This window comes from Salmo salar, chromosome ssa09 (assembly GCF_905237065.1).
Source record: "Salmo salar chromosome ssa09, Ssal_v3.1, whole genome shotgun sequence".
NCBI classification, from domain to species: Eukaryota; Metazoa; Chordata; class Actinopteri; order Salmoniformes; family Salmonidae; genus Salmo; species Salmo salar.
The window spans coordinates 36396926-36413428 of NC_059450.1; the positions used below are offsets into that span (position 1 = coordinate 36396926).

General features: G+C 43.6%; 2 protein-coding genes across 13 annotated transcripts in view; both read right to left on the reverse strand.

Moving 5' to 3' along the window:
• pals1a (protein associated with LIN7 1, MAGUK p55 family member a) overlaps positions 1–7449 on the reverse strand; it is a 60434-nt gene extending 52985 nt beyond the window's left edge. The window contains exon 1 of one of the 2 annotated variants that reach the window (XM_014211293.2): positions 7344–7449. The gene's annotated coding sequence lies outside the window, so the exon portion shown is untranslated. Of the gene's footprint in view, positions 1–7232 lie in introns of both variants that reach the window. The other variant, XM_014211292.2, reaches the window with a different exon arrangement.
• A 314-nt stretch (positions 7450–7763) lies between these two features.
• gphna (gephyrin a) overlaps positions 7764–16503 on the reverse strand; it is a 158885-nt gene continuing 150145 nt past the window's right edge. For all 11 annotated transcript variants that reach the window (XM_045723617.1, XM_014211278.2, XM_014211285.2 and 8 more), the window contains 5 exons: positions 12529–12602; positions 12314–12378; positions 10277–10380; positions 10059–10155; positions 7764–9847 (listed from right to left, as the gene is read on the reverse strand). In XM_045723617.1, coding sequence (XP_045579573.1) covers positions 9714–9847; positions 10059–10155; positions 10277–10380; positions 12314–12378; positions 12529–12602 — 474 coding nt within the window. In that variant the 3' untranslated portion in view covers positions 7764–9713. The remainder of the gene's footprint in view (positions 9848–10058; positions 10156–10276; positions 10381–12313; positions 12379–12528; positions 12603–16503) is intronic.

Sequence of the window (16503 nt, forward strand, 5' to 3'; positions counted from 1 at the left end):
CACTCCAGTGTTCATTTGCTAAATTCTAATTACTATGGCCTATTTATTGCCTTACCTCACGTAATTTGCACACTGTATATAGACTTTTCTATTGTGTTATTGACTGTACGTTTGTTTATTCCATGTGTAACTCTGTGTTGTTGTGTGTCACACTGTTTTGCTTTATCTTGGCCAGGTCGCAGTTGTAAATGAGAACTTGTTCTCAACTAGCTTACCTGGTTAAATAAAAAAATAAATAAACAGGGGGTACCGGTACCGAGTCAATGTGCGGGGGTACAGGTTAGTCAAGGTAAGTTGTACATGTAGGCAGGGGTGAAGTGTCTATGCATAGATAATAAACAGAGAGTAGCAGCAGTGTAAAAACAAAGGGGGGTGGGGGTCAATGTAATAGTCCGGTGGCCATTTGATTAATTGTTTAGCAATCTTATGGCTTGGGGGTAGAAGCTGTTAAGGAGCCTTTTGGAGCCAGAGTTGGAGCTTCGGTACCACTTAGAGAGAGAACATTCTATGACTTGGGTGACTGGAGTCTCTGACAATTTTTTTGGGCCTTCCTCTGACACCACCTTGTATATAGGTCCTGGATGACAGGAAGCTTGGCCCCAGTGATGTACTGGGCTGAGTGTAGTTAACCTTTAATTCAAGTGTGCAGGCACCTAGCACTGTCTGGTTAGCGGTGTTGCTATAGCACACATGATGAGTTGGCCACTGGATTGATGCAAATAATCATGATATCCTTCTGCCAGTTAAGCATAGGCTACTTTGTAGCTAGTTGAAGATGAACTATGTAACTTTTGGGGCAACATGACCAAATTCACATAGAAGTGTGTGATATAGATCAGTCATTCACATTGAAAGCAAGTCTAAAGTGGTAGATCTGTTCTGTGTGCTATTCCATGCTTTCCGTTATTAAGTTTTGTTTTTCAGTTTTGTACACCAGCTTCAAACAGTTTAAAATACAATATTTTTGGTGTTGGAAAATGTATTTCACAGCGGTTTAGAAGGTACAATGATTTGCTACACTATACTTGCTTTGTCACAAACTGAGATTAGACAAACTATTAGAATTTTAGCAACCAGGAAATGGGGGAGCAATTTCTGTATTGTGCACCTAACATTGAATTTAGAAGGTTTTAAAGAAAAGCCTTTCCATCTACAAGACTGTCAAGATCATTAGCGCCACTATATTTTTCCTGTTCCTTACTTGTATGAAACCTGGACGTTTTACTTCATATTATGAAGCATGTCTTACCTTGCCTGAAAGTAGCCTAGCCAAAATCCCACAAAATAAATGTTGAGGGAAATATTTGATAAACAACACTTCCTCATATGCGTTTTCCTGTTCTATTGATTCTTTCAACTTTCTTTCAATGTCTAACAGCCAAAGGCATTATCCTTTAATCCATTTTTCTACATTTCTAACAGATACTTCCATCTCTGTCCATGTAACCACTCGCATGTGGGTGTGCATTTCAGAAAAGTTGTCTTCCCGCAATTTGCATTTTGGAACATTTGCATGTAGGCCTACCGCGTGTGCACATTGTTGCACTTAAAATAGGAAATAATAGTTTTATCAACATTTTAAGCAAAACACTCCTTTGGATGCAACAGTGGTTGTATGAATTTTGGATCTATCGTCCCGGGACTGTGCCAAAGTCTGTTTTGAACCGTCTTACACATATTTTTACCATCCTCGGGATGAAGAAACGCCCTCAATTTCAAGCCCTGCACACACTGGGCCCTTTGAGTGGACCATCTGTTGCTGTGTGGCTTAGCTAAGCACCCTGGTGGAGTCAGAGTGGTCATCCTCCTGGTCCTCTCAGCCACTGGGCTAACTGAACTGACTGACCAACACAGACAGCTATACACAATAGGCCTGGTAGAGGCAGCAGAAACTTACAGAAAAGCTACCTTCCTAAACAGCTCATTACACATATCAATCAAATGTATATGATAAAACTATTTCTACATCAGCAGCTACCCGACCTAAACCCCAAAGACAAAGCAGCAGCATATAGACTACACTGTGAGAGCGAAGGCAGATGGAACAGGTTCATTACCTGTGGGTAAGGGAGGAGGGGTCAGTGTGTGTGTATGTAGGTGTTTTGTTTTTAAGGGGAAGCAACAGGTCCTAGGCTGTGGGTGTGACCTAACCTTTCAGATTAAAGCAGAGTGAGAGGAACAAACCTACAGGCCCAGACAGACAGAGTAAACAACTTCCCCGAACAGTGTTTACTTCTGCACCTGTCTGTCTGATGTATAGAGATTAGAGGTTGACCGATTAATCGGAATGGCCGATTAATTAGGGCCGATTTAGAGTTTTCATAACAATCGTAAATCGGTATTTTTTTACGCCAATTTGGCCGAATCTTTTTTTTTTTTTTTTACCCCTTTATTTAACTAGGCAAGTCAGTTAAGAACACATTCTTATTTTCAATGATGGCCTAGGAACGGTGGGTTAACTGCCTTGTTCAGGGGCAGAACGACACATTTTTATCTTGTCAGCTCGGGGATTCAATCTTGCAACCTTACGGTTAACTAGTCCAACGCTCTAACCACCTGCTTTACATTGCACCCCACGAGGAGCCTGTCTGTTACGCGAATGCAGTAAGAAGCCAAGGTAAGTTGCTAGCTAGCATTAAACTTACCTTATAAAAAACAATCAATCATAATCACTAGTTAACTACACATGGTTGATGATATTACTAGTTTATCTAGCCTGTCCTGCGTTGCATATAATCGCTTAGGTACACGTTGCTCCAACGTGTACCTAACCATAAACATCAATGCCTTTCTTAAAATCAATACACGAGTATATATTTTTAAACCTGCATATTTAATATTGCCTGCTAACATGAATTTCTTTTAACTAGGGAAAATGTGTCACCATTCTCTTGCAACAGAGTCAGGGTATATGCAGCAGTTTGGGCCGCCTGGCTCGTTGCGAACTGTGAAGACTATTTCTTCCTAACAAAGACAGCCGACTTCGCCAAACGGGGGATGATTTAACAAAAGCGCATTTGCAAAAAAAGCACAATCGTTGCACGACTGTACCTAACCATAAACATCAATGCCTTTCTTAAAATCAATACACAGAAGTATATATTTTTAAAACTGCATATTTAGCTAAAAGAAATCCAGGTTAGCAGGCAATATTAACCAGGTGAAATTGTCACTCCTTGTATTTCTGTGTGTTTATTATATTATAATTAAGTCTATGATTTGATAGAGCAGTGACTGAGCGGTGGTAGGCACCAGCAGGCTCGTAAGCATTCATTCAAACAGCACTTTCGTGCGTTTTGCCAGCAGCTCTTCGCTGTGCTTCAAGCATTGCGCTGTGCTTCAAGCATTGTGCTGTTTATGTCTTCAAGCCTATCAACTCCCAAGATGAGGCTGGTGTAACCAATGTGAAATGGCTAGCTAGTTAGCCGGGTGCACGCTAATAGCATTTCAAACGTCACTCGCTCTGAGACTTGGAGTAGTTGTTCCCCTTGCTCTGCATGGGTAACGCTGCTTCGAGGGTGGCTGTTGCCGATGTGTTCCCGGTTCGAGCCCAGGTACGAGCGAGGAGAGGGAAGGAAGCTATACTGTTACACTGGCAATACTAAAAACATCCAATAGTCAAAGGTATATCAAATACAAATCGTATAGAGAGAAATAGTCCTATAATTCCTATAATAACTCCAACCTAAAACTTCTTACCTGGGAATATTGAAGACTCATGTTAAAAGGAACCACCAGCTTTCATATGTTCTCATGTTCTGAGCAAGGAACTTAAACGTTAGCTTTCTTACATGGCACATAGTGCACTTTTACCTTCTTCTCCAACACTTTGTTTTTGCATTATTTAAACCAACATGAACATGTTTCATTATTTATTTGAGGCTAAATTGATTTTATTGATGTATTAAGTTAAAATAAGTGTTCATTCAGTATTGTTGTAATTGTCATTATTACAAATAAATAAATAAATACAAATAAATAAATAAATACAAAAATTGGCCGATTAATCGGTACCGTCTCTTTTTTGGTCCTCGTCTCTTTTTTGGTCCTCCAATAATCGGCATCGGTGTTGAAAAAAATCATAATCGGTCGACCTCTAATAGAGATCCTATAAACTAACTATTATTTATTCTAATTCTATGGTCTTATGTCATATTTTCACCAATGGCGCACGCACACACACACTAAACATTGGACAGTACCTGGAAATGATTACCTTAACTAAGAATGTATGACACAGTCAGTAAGTGCTTGAATTGCCTGAACAGAAAGACGAAAAAAAGATACACTTGGGAGGTAACAAAACAAATGGAGACAATTTGACCACTGTCTTCTCCCCCAAACATACCACTCCTGGTCCAGGCTACATCACTGTCTTCTCCCCCAAACATACCACTCCTGGTCCAGGTTACATCAGATTTACAGACAAACACTGTGCAAACAGCATGGTAACATCATGGTGGTGTTTGGGGTGAGGTTGGTCTGTCAGTGTACTGACCTGTCCTGGTGGTGTGTAGCCATAAACAACACTAGAATGTCATATAATACCCTCTAGGTTCGTTGATGGCTAGGTTATACAAGGTGAATCACACATGGTCCTGCCAGCACTGCAGGTGTCATCTCTACAGGAAAGACCTGTACTACCGTGGGCATGAAGCAGCTTGTCACGGGCACAGCAGGCAGCTAAAACCAGCCCACTTGACTACCTTATTTAACTAGGCAAGTCAGTTAAGAACAAATTCTTATTTACAATGACGGCCTACCCCGGCCAAACCCTCCCCTAACCAGGATGACATTGGGCCAATTGTGCTCCACCCTATGGGTCGGATGTGATACAGCCTGGATTTGAACCAGGGACTGTAGTGACACCTCTTGTACTGAGATGCAGTGCCTTAGACCGCTGTGCCACTCGGGAGCCCTTAAAGGGCGGTGTCTGTCTGTGCTTTCCTGGTCTAGCCTTCTGAGACCACAGATGGGGTTAAGAAGCCCTCCTCCAGCCCACTGTCCTGAGCCAAACCAAATATAAACACTGGGCAGAGTCTAACATTCCACTCAAGATATTTTCATTCCCACACGATGCTTTTATTCTTACTTCTTGGCTCACATTAAAAGGAGAGAAATATAGGCTAGGAGAATCAACTAGGCCTATGAACTTGTTTATTCTGATAACATGTAATCAGAGAGTCCCCAGTAACACCTCAGCTGTGGGTCAGTGTATCCTATGCTCCCTTAGCCTGTCACTGTGGAGGACAAACAGACCAGGATTCTGATCTTCTCCAGAACTCTCACTCCACATTCCAACACTCCACACACAGAATAATAAAAATTCCAGATTCCAGGGAAGAAATGGAGAGATGGCATGTAACATACTGAACCACCTCGTAACAGGGTTTTAAATGAAGGTTAAATAAAAACAAACAGCACCAGGGTGGTAGAGAGAGGGGGTGGAGAGACGGGATGCATGAAGGTGGAGAGAATGACAGAGGGGCATATGACAGCCTCTAGTCCATATATAGTGTTACAGTGTTATAGTGTTACATTTTGATAACGTGTTGCAGAAGTACACTCAACAGCTATCAAACTCCTCAAAAATTAAAGTGCTTTCAGCTATGCTACCTGCTCAAAACTGAACCATGACCTTCAATGTGGCAGTGGAGATAAATGGAAGCGAAGGCAGCTCAGTTTAATATGTAAACCAAACTTCTGTTAATGTGAACTTTTTACTACTATATGGGCAACATTCTGGCTGTCACAACAAAACATTCATACTTAGATAAATAGAAGGCTCTCTCTCTGGCTACTACAACCATGACTATGGGGGTAGCCTAGCCAAGGTGGACAGCCAGGCCAGGGGGGGTGGTGGGGGACAGACTTCACATCAGTTAGGGGCTGTTTTAGTTTAGGCTTGGCTGCTAACGAATGAGGTGACTAATCGGAGATACCAGCACCTGAATACCTTAACGACGAACTTGTCAAAATAAGGGGAAAACTCTTGGTTGCCATGCATTCTGTAGCTCATCATCAGCACAAGCTAATTTGAGAATTCAGGACCTATTGTTGACAAGACAACACTGTGATTATCAGGGGTAACCAACCATTGTGTTTAAAAGCAAGGTCAGTGGGGTCCTTCCCAGCTATTTTAGGTCAGTGATTGGAGGCACCCCACCTAAAAAGGAGGGAACCCACTTATCTGTGAATAGTTGAGCAGTCATCTGACTGGAGGCATGTGATTATGGAAACTGATAATATCGTCGTAAAAATAACAATCTTATCAGGCTGGGCAGTAGGTGATAAGCACCCAGTGTGTGGCTGCTACTTGATTGATAAGATTTTAGTTATCTACCCTAAATGAATGTGGGCTTCATTGATTGTATTGCTTTTCTAGTTTTTCTTGTATATCTAAAAATAGATATTTGTACTGAACAAATAGCCTGCAATTGTTAGTCACCGATGCTTTGGTCAGACAGCCATTGAAGGGAATACTTGAACACAATACTGGTATAACCTCGGTGTCAGACATCAGTGTTGACGATCATGTTGACACAGACCATATGGTGACCAAAATTTAGATCACCGGTCATCCTTATGTTGATTGATGAGGACTTTCTGGTCAGGCTTTATTGCGTTACTGTCAAAAACAGACTGTCTATCATCCATCTGTACTCGATTGGTAAATTGGTTAAATATAATGTTTTGAGACACATGGTTGTCCTGGCTGGAATACTATAATTTTTAGATGCACGAGCCCTTTTCATAGCTAGAATTACACCTTGCGAGCTAGCTAGTAGCAGACAGTTCGCGAATCTAGTCTGCTTTTTGCAAATAGCTAGCCACCTAGATAGCTATGGACAAACATGCAAAAAGTCTTACTCAAAAGATATGGACGAACTAAATACCTGTTTAAAAGAGTGCAACAGGTCGGGCAAAAGTACCTAGTCCGCCTTTCTAGCTTGTAGCAGTTGCTAGCCATTGCGTTGCGACATTCTCTGCTATGCCATTGGATGGAAAGTGACATTCGGTGACAATTTTACCCAAGTAAATACACAATTTCGTTGTTATCCCACGAAGTTGAAACAACAGCTTAAGTTCAACCTGATGTGAGATGTTCTTATGTTAGTTCACCAGGTAGAACAAACTTTAAAAGCTCGCCCTAGCTAACTAGCTCTTCCCTGGCAACGCGTCGCAGACAATGCCACTCCAAAATACATAGGAAATGGAAGAGAACTACTCACTTTATTCCCGCAACACTGTCGAGAATATATTCTTCATTGACATGGTCAATATTACTCCACTGTTTTTTGTATCAGTTGAGTTTAAACATTTAAAAAAAAAACTTTACTAACTTTGTGCCACAATATCAGTCCAGTTCCTCTCTTCCGTAGCCTTGCGTAAGGAGTCATTTCCAACTCCAGAGTTGTTGAGACGTGAAGGGTCTCCCGTTTGCTCAACAGCGCCCCAGTACATTCGCATGAAACAACGTTCGCGATTGGACAATGCTGCTCACAGGACACTAAACAATTCTATTTCGTCCAATGAAAGACGACTTTACATATATACAGTCTATGCTTTACGTCTGTAAGTGACAGTGTTGATTTAGATGTTGTTTTTTTTTTACACAGACCAAGCTTTTGCTGAAATCAAGGACCAATGCTGTAGAAATAAATATATTTTGATGTACTCTCTATGTAGCATAGAATACAATATAATCGTTTTATATTTCCAATTGGACACATCAGTTTATAAATAAGAGACTGAAGACATTGTTTTACATAATGATCATGGATTTTTAATTTTTCATTAGTTTCATCAATATTACAGAAAACGTTTATAGTACAGAGTTCAATATCTCCCCATTGCTTCATTAATTTAATCAGGATTGCTGGTCACCATAATCTGTACAATATCACTCTTTTGTATTCATGTATTTTTCTGTACATTGTTTGAATAGTTGTTAAAAAGGCAGTCAGCACTTTAAATAAGCTGTTTCTTCCTTCTGAAATTAAACAAATAAAAGACCAAGTTTCCACCCTCCTCCAGTTCCCTCACATATCTGTACTAGTATGTGTGAGGTGAGCAGTCCTGGAGAGGTGAGGGTGGGGGGGAGACAGGCGGTGTTGGTAAAGTAGAAGGGCAGGGGACAGGGTGGGACCAGAGGCATATATTTAGATATGTGAAAGAATACACATGTCTCTGGGTGGGACTTCAGTACCAGGTCAGACTATGAAGAAGCTAGTGGGCCTGTGGGGCAGCTAGGGGGCAGCTAGGGGGAACGGTCAGCCTGGAAGGAAGTTAGTGGGCCTGGGGTGTAGCTAGGGGGCAGCTAGGGTGCCTGGGGGGCAGCTAGGGGGACTCGGGGGCAGCTTGTGGGCCTGGGGGGCAGCTAGTGGGCCTGGGGGGCAGCTGGGGGGCAGCTAGGGGAAACAGTCAGCCTAGGGGGCACTGGCAGGCCACACGCTGCCTTTCTCCACCTTCAAGGCCTGTATTCATAGAGGAGTAGGAGTGCTGATCTAGGATCAGTTTATCATAATGAATAAGATTATATAGACGGGGGGACCTGGTCCAAGATCACTACTCCTACTCTGAGCCACTTTATGAATACAGGCCCAGGTCTCATCATGATGACCCTATGACTTTTGGCCCAAGATACCCACCACTTTTGGCAACTGCACACAAACACGACTCACAAGAGAAACGACAAGCAAAGCTGTGTGTGAAGCCATTATGAGGCATTATAAAGCCCATATAATGACGCATAGAAGAGAAGAAGAATACTAAAGGGAGGGGAAAGATAGCTAAAAGCACCCTCAGGACCCTGAAAACACTCCTAATAAGCCAGAGCACCAAGGCTACATCCTGATTCTTCACTCTATTCCTACATACTTTCTTGCATGGATCTAGTAATTGTGGAAACTCCCTCCAGTCAATGCCTACCTTCACCAATCCAATGCCTTTAAAAATGACGGGGAGTGTGCAAGTGTACACTTCAGGAGAAGGGTGGAGAATCAGGACATACCCCAAGAGGGACTTCTGACATTATCTCAAAAGGGTTTTCGTTGTTCAAAAAGAAGAGATATATTTTCTATCTTTTTTTTTGTGAGATAAGAAAATAGTATTTTGTTTGTATTTTTCTTTTTTAGCACCTACAGCTTGTTATTGAAATGCTACTGCTATCTATCTATCTATCTATCTATCTATCTATCTATCTATCTATCTATCTATCTATCTATCTATCTATCTATCTATCTATCTATCTATCTATCTATCTATCTATCTATCTATCTATCTATCTATCTATCTATCTATCTATCTATCTAGGGTTGAACACACAAAGCAATTGCGAGGATGAAAGAGAAACAGAGTTGCTTAATATGACAATATAATATTAATAATTACAATAATAATTATTATTATAATAATATAATATATTACAGAATAAATCTCTTATTTTTTCACTTTTAAAAGGTATAACATTTTGTCTTTCTTTGAAATACAATGATCTTTTCAAATTCAGATTTCATGATTAATGTATGTACTCAAATGTATGTACTCATTTACTTTGTGTTTGAGATGTTGGTTAATTATCCTTTATGAACTTTACTATCCAAATCAATAAAAACTAGCTGTGCCATTGCATATTACAGAATAGTTATGATATGTGGACATGCACCACTTTCTCTCCCTGCCTATCTATCTGTCCCCGTAAGATGACATCATCATAGTCGTCCTATGACCATCACGTCCACAACCTCTCCTTTATGCAGCTCCACGTATTGCTCTGTTTTAGGAGGCAACATCAGCAGCCCGTTGGCACTCCTCATGCTCATCAGTCGACTACTCATCTGATTTCCTGTAGGGGGAGAGAGAGATAAAGAGTGAGAGAGATAAAGAAGGAGAGTGTTGGCAGAGAGGGATAGAGGGGGGAGAGAGAGGGAGGAGGGTGGGGAGACAGAGAGAGCCAATAACATGACAAGGATCAACTTTTTGATACACATTTTCTCTTGTCCATTTTTTACATGCAAACGTGCTGATGACAAAGTATTGTGTGTATGTGATAATACCTGTGCTCTGTGCCCATGGCAGAGGCTCCTGGTGGTGCCATGTCAGGATGCAGCGGTGGTACTCTGGACGAGGGTCCAACTTTACATCACAGGAAAGCTGTTTACACACACAGGAGAAAGCAGTGCACAGAATGATGACATCACACTCAACTTTAAACCCCAATGTATTTGCATTAAGCTATGTGTAAAAAAATTAAATAACTCTGTTGTTAACTTACCCTGGCTTTGATGATGGTGGGCCGAGGGTCCAAGATCCCCTGCATCTTCCTCAGAGCAGGGATGACGAAGAGGTTACAGGTGACGACCGCAGACACTGGGTTACCTGACCAACAGAAAGAGAAGGGCTGAGGATGAGAGGGAGAAAAGGACGGGACATTACCACTGTTCAGAGGGCTAAGGGGGGAGATGACAGGATAGGCCAGAGAAGGTTTGGACGGGTTGGGGTGTAGGAGCATTGTTGTTATTGACATGCTCCAGCTGGCAGCCCCTGTAGGACAGGATAAGGGCTCAGTGCAGAGAGCAGAGTGGTTCTCTTCTCACCCCACTGGCCTGTCAGTATGGGGCCGGGCTGGGCCGGGGGACCTGGGCTGGAGGCCTTGGCTGTGCAGGGGGACCTGGGCTGGGGGCCGGGCTGGGCCGGGGGACCTGGGCTGGGGGCCGGGCTGTGCAGGGGGACCTGGGCTGGGGGCCGGGCTGGGCCGGGGGGATGAGGAGGCAGACAGTTGAGACAGGTATGCTTCTGACTTTTTAAGGTTGCACAGAAGAGGGACTGGAGGGGTGCACTCTTTAGGGGAGTGGGAGAAGTGGGTGAGCGCTCTTTGGGGAGAGTGGGAAAAGTCTTTACACCAACCAGCAGCAGTGACGGGAGGTGTCAAAAAAGGTCAAATGAAATTAAACAGCAGGGGGACGGGTGAGTAGCGCTCTCAAATCACAACAACAAGCAACAGCATGGAATGATGGGATAGATACCCGCAGGGGCTCGGGACGACACTGAGAAACAGAACGAGGCGCGACAGAACCAACAGCAACGCCACAGAAACAAAACAATATTTCTCTCTCAGAAAACCGAACAGAAAATCACATAAGAAAATAAAAAATATTTATTTTATGTTAACATTTTTTGTTAAGATTCAAGTTTGGGTTTAATAAAAGGTGTAGTGATCTTATTTTGCTTAATCACTACTAAAAAACGAACAAAAATGCCCCCAAACATGCCCAAACAAAGTTTGGGAGATAAAAAGTTAATTTGGCCTCAAGTTTGCATTTTGAGATCATTTTAAGCCCATATCATTTGAGGTCGGGCCAAGTTTCAGTTTAGCACTTAAAGCCCCAAAAATATTTCCCATTTTCAGTTTAAATTCCGTTTTCTGAGCTCATTTGAAGTAAGCTTGCTTTCAGGTAGAGAGCAGTGAGCACACTGAACGGTACGGTCAACCTCGGTGGTAGCACCTACTTCCGCGCGGTGGCACAGGCACCCTGCTTGCCTCACTGTCGGGGACATGGTCGATGAAAATGGCGCCTGTATCTCTGAAGGTGAAATTACCTTAAAGGGGGAATATAAAAAGAGTGGCGGTCACCACAGCCACAGACTAGCCCTCCGAACATACGTAGGACGGGCAGAGGCAAGGCAGGGGGGCTGGGGGAGGCAATAGGACAGGCAGAGGCAAGAGGCCCTGCTGGGGGTAATGGACAGGTCGAGGTGCAGGAGGGGCTAGGAGAGTAGAGGGATAAGAGGTTGTTGTCAGCAGGGCTGGTTGGGTGGGTCAAATAGGGGTCCAATTTCAGGTTTGGTGTGGATAAGGGGGCTGGCTGAGGTTTGATGTTTAGAGCTGGGTGGGTCTTAGGTAAACTCTAGGAACACGGTTTTGGAGGGCTGGTCTAAAACATTCCCTCACACAAACATATTTAGAATGCAAACAACAACTCATATACAAAATGTAAATGATCCATCAGGGAAAAAACTGCTGCTGTGGAAGGAAGGCTGTTTTGTTCCAGGCTGTAGGAACTGAAAGGGAAGTGTAATTAAAGAGAAACATTAGCTCTGTCTGAGGGCATGCTGCTGGATTAATACAACATGTTTCTCTCAGGGAAACATATATTTGGTTGTTAAATGGTGGAGTTTTGGTCTCAGAGCAGTCAAGGCTGGCGATCCCCTGCCAGTCCTGAGACTCAACAACAACATTTACGGGTCTACACACAAACAACAGATACTGTACACACAGTACATATGACACGCACAGCTCATAAACACATACCTGGTAGGGCAAATATCAGTTTCCGTGCCCCGTCAATGTCTACAGTGGCGAACGTGGTGGGGAGACTAAGAGAAGAAAACAGAAGACGAACCAACTAAGACCTTCCGTGAATCACTATCCATCTCTCCTAAACCATACTCACTTGATGAATTAACAAGGCATATCCCTCTAAACTTTTGTAGCATAATGTATCAAATAAAAAAATAATGTCTTACCCTGGCTTCATAAAGACCCGTCCAAAATGGATCTGGGCGTGGAGGTCAATGTCAAGCACCTGCTTCAGATAGTCCTGAAACATAAAAAGATATATTGTATATTATTGTGTTGTGTTTACAGTGTATTTCATGCCTATGAAGTTAATTGAAATATATTAAGAATTATATTCACTGAATTATAAAATTCCTTTTATTATATTGACGTTGAGGAAGAAGTTGTCATAGGACAGTGTTAAACTTCTTATCGGGTCAGATTATCTCTACTGACACGTTTCTGTCTAACAGATGGTGAGGTGTACACGTTTCTATGTCCGACAGATAGTGAGATGTACACATTTCTATGTCTGACAGATGGTGAGATGTACACGTTTCTATGTCTGACAGATGGTGAGATGTACACGTTTCTATGTCTGACAGATGGTGAGGTGTACACATTTCTATGTCTGACAGATGGTGAGATGTACACGTTTCTATGTCTGACAGATGGTGAGGTGTACACGTTTCTATGTCTGACAGATGGTGAGATGTACACGTTTCTACGTCTGACAGATGGTGAGGTGTACACGTTTCTACGTCTGACAGATGGTGAGGTGTACACGTTTCTACGTCTGACAGATGGTGAGGTGTACACGTTTCTACGTCTGACAGATGGTGAGGTGTACACGTTTCTACGTCTGACAGATGGTGAGGTGTACACGTTTCTACGTCTGACAGATGGTGAGGTGTACACGTTTCTACGTCTGACAGATGGTGAGGTGTACACGTTTCTACGTCTGACAGATGGTGAGGTGTACACGTTTCCACGTCTGACAGATGGTGAGGTGTACACGTTTCCACGTCTGACAGATGGTGAGGTGTACACGTTTCCATGTCTGACAGATGGTGAGGTGTACACGTTTCCATGTCTGACAGATGGTGAGGTGTACACGTTTCTATGTCTGACAGATGGTGAGGTGTACACGTTTCTATGTCTGACAGATGGTGAGGTGTACACGTTTCTATGTCTGACAGATGGTGAGGTGTACACGTTTCTATGTCTGACAGATGGTCAGATGTACACGTTTCTATGTCTGACAGATGGTGAGGTGTACACGTTTCTATGTCTGACAGATGGTGAAATGTACATGTTTCTATGTCTGACAGATGGTGAGGTGTACACGTTTCTATCTCTGACAGATGGTGAGATGTACACGTTTCTATGTCTGACAGATGGTGAGGTGTACACGTTTCTATCTCTGACAGATGGTGAGATGTACACTTTTCCAGGTCTGACAGATGGTGAGGTGTACACGTTTCTATGTCTGACAGATGGTGAGGTGTACACGTTTCTATGTCTGACAGATGGTGAGATGTACACGTTTCTATGTCTGACAGATGGTGAGATGTACACGTTTCTATGTCTGACAGATGGTGAGGTGTACACGTTTCTATCTCTGACAGATGGTGAGATGTACACTTTTCCAGGTCTGACAGATGGTGAGGTGTACACGTTTCTATGTCTGACAGATGGTGAGGTGTACACGTTTCTACGTCTGACAGATGGTGAGGTGTACACGTTTCTACGTCTGACAGATGGTGAGGTGTACACGTTTCTATGTCTGACAGATGGTGAGGTGTACACGTTTCTACGTCTGACAGATGGTGAGGTGTACAAGTGTGATCCAATAACAGTAATTGTAATTGGAGCAGAAAACCCAGAGAGAGAAGTAGAGAATTCAGATAAGCAGTAAACATACAAAAGGTCAGCCAAACCAGCTGGAACAGAACAGCAGGAGTAACAGCTGGATGAGAACAGCAGGAGTAACAGCTGGATGAGAACAGCAGTATAACAGCTGGATCAGAACAGCAGGAGCAACACCTGGATCAGAACAGCAGGAGTAACAGCTGGAACAGAACAGCAGTATAACAGCTGGATGAGAACAGCAGGAGTAACAGCTGGATCAGAACAGCAGGAGCAACAGCTGGAACAGAACAGCAGGAGTAACAGCTGGAACAGAACAGCAGGAGTAACAGCAGGATCAGAACAGCAGGAGTAACACATGGATCAGAACAGCAGGAGTAACAGCTGGAACAGAACAGCAGGAGTAACAGCAGGATCAGAACAGCAGGAGCAACAGCTGGAACAGAACAGCAGGAGTAACAGCTGGAACAGAACAGCAGGAGTAACAGCAGGATCAGAACAGCAGGAGTAACACATGGATCAGAACAGCAGGAGTAACAGCTGGATCAGAACAGCAGTATAACAGCAGGATGAGAACAGCAGGAGTAACAGCTGGATGAGAACAGCAGGAGTAACAGCTGGAACAGAACAGCAGGAGTAACAGCTGGATCAGAACAGCAGGAGTAACAGCTGGATCAGAACAGCAGGAGTAACAGCTGGATGAGAACAGCAGGAGTAACAGCTGGATGAGAACAGCAGTATAACAGCTGGATCAGAACAGCAGGAGTAACAGCTGGATGAGAACAGCAGGAGTAACAGCCGAAAGAGAACAGCAGGAGTAACAGCTGGATGAGAACAGCAGGAGCACCAGCTGGAACAGAACAGCAGGAGTAACAGCTGGATGAGAACAGCAGGAGTAACAGCCGGATGAGAACAGCAGGAGTAACAGCTGGAACAGAACAGCAGGATGAGAACAGCAGGAGTAACAGCTGGAACAGAACAGCAGGAGTAAAAGCAGAATGAGAACATCAGGAATAACAGCAGGAGTAACAGCTGGATCAGAACAGCAGGAGTAACAGCTGGAACAGAACAGCAGGAGTAACAGCAGGATCAGAACAGCAGGAGTAACAGATGGATGAGAACAGCAGGAGTAACAGCTGGATCAGAACAGCAGTATAACAGCAGGATGAGAACAGCAGGAGTAAAAGCTGGATGAGAACAGCAGGGGTAACAGCTGGAACAGAACAGCAGTATAACAGCTGGATGAGAACAGCAGGTGTAACAGCTGGATGAGAACAGCAGGAGTAACAGCTGGAACAGAACAGCAGGAGTAACAGCTGGATCAGAACAGCAGGAATAACAGCTGGATCAGAACAGCAGGAGTAACAGCTGGATCAGAACAGCAGGAGTAACAGCTGGATGAGAACAGCAGGAGTAACAGCTGGATGAGAACAGCAGTATAACAGCTGGATCAGAACAGCAGGAGTAACAGCTGGATCAGAACAGCAGGAGTAACAGCTGGATGAGAACAGCAGGAGTAACAGCTGGATGAGAACAGCAGGAGTAACAGCTGGATGAGAACAGCAGTATAACAGCTGGATCAGAACAGCAGGAGTAACAGCCGGAAGAGAACAGCAGGAGTAACAGCTGGATGAGAACAGCAGGAGTAACAGCTGGAACAGAACAGCAGGAGTAACAGCTGGATCAGAACAGCAGGAGTAACAGCTGGATCAGAACAGCAGGAGTAACAGCTGGATGAGAACAGCAGGAGTAACAGCTGGATGAGAACAGCAGTATAACAGCTGGATAATCCTGCTGTCTTAGGACGGTAAGTTGGCGGTTGGAGACATCCCTCTAGTGGTGTGGGGGCTGTGCTTTGGCAAAGTGGGTGGGGTTATATCCTGCCTGTTTGGCCCTGTCCGGGTATCATCGGATGGGGCCACAGTGTCTTCTGATCCCTCCTGTCTCAGCCTCCAGTATTTATGCTGCAGTAGTTTATGTGTCGGGGGGCTAGGGTCAGTCTGTTACATCTGGAGTATTTCTCTTGTCTTATCCGGTGTCCTGTGTGAATTTAAATATGCTCTCTCTAATTCTCTCTTTCTTTCTCTCTTTCTTTCTTTCTCTCGGAGGACCTGAGCCCTAGGACCATGCCTCAGGACTACCTGGCATGATGACTCCATGCTGTCCCCAGTCCACCTGGCTGTGCTGCTGCACCAGTTTCAACTGTTCTGCCTGCGGCTATGGAACCCTGACCTGTTCACCGGACGTGCTTGTTGCACCCTCGACAACTACTATGATTATTATTATTTGACCAT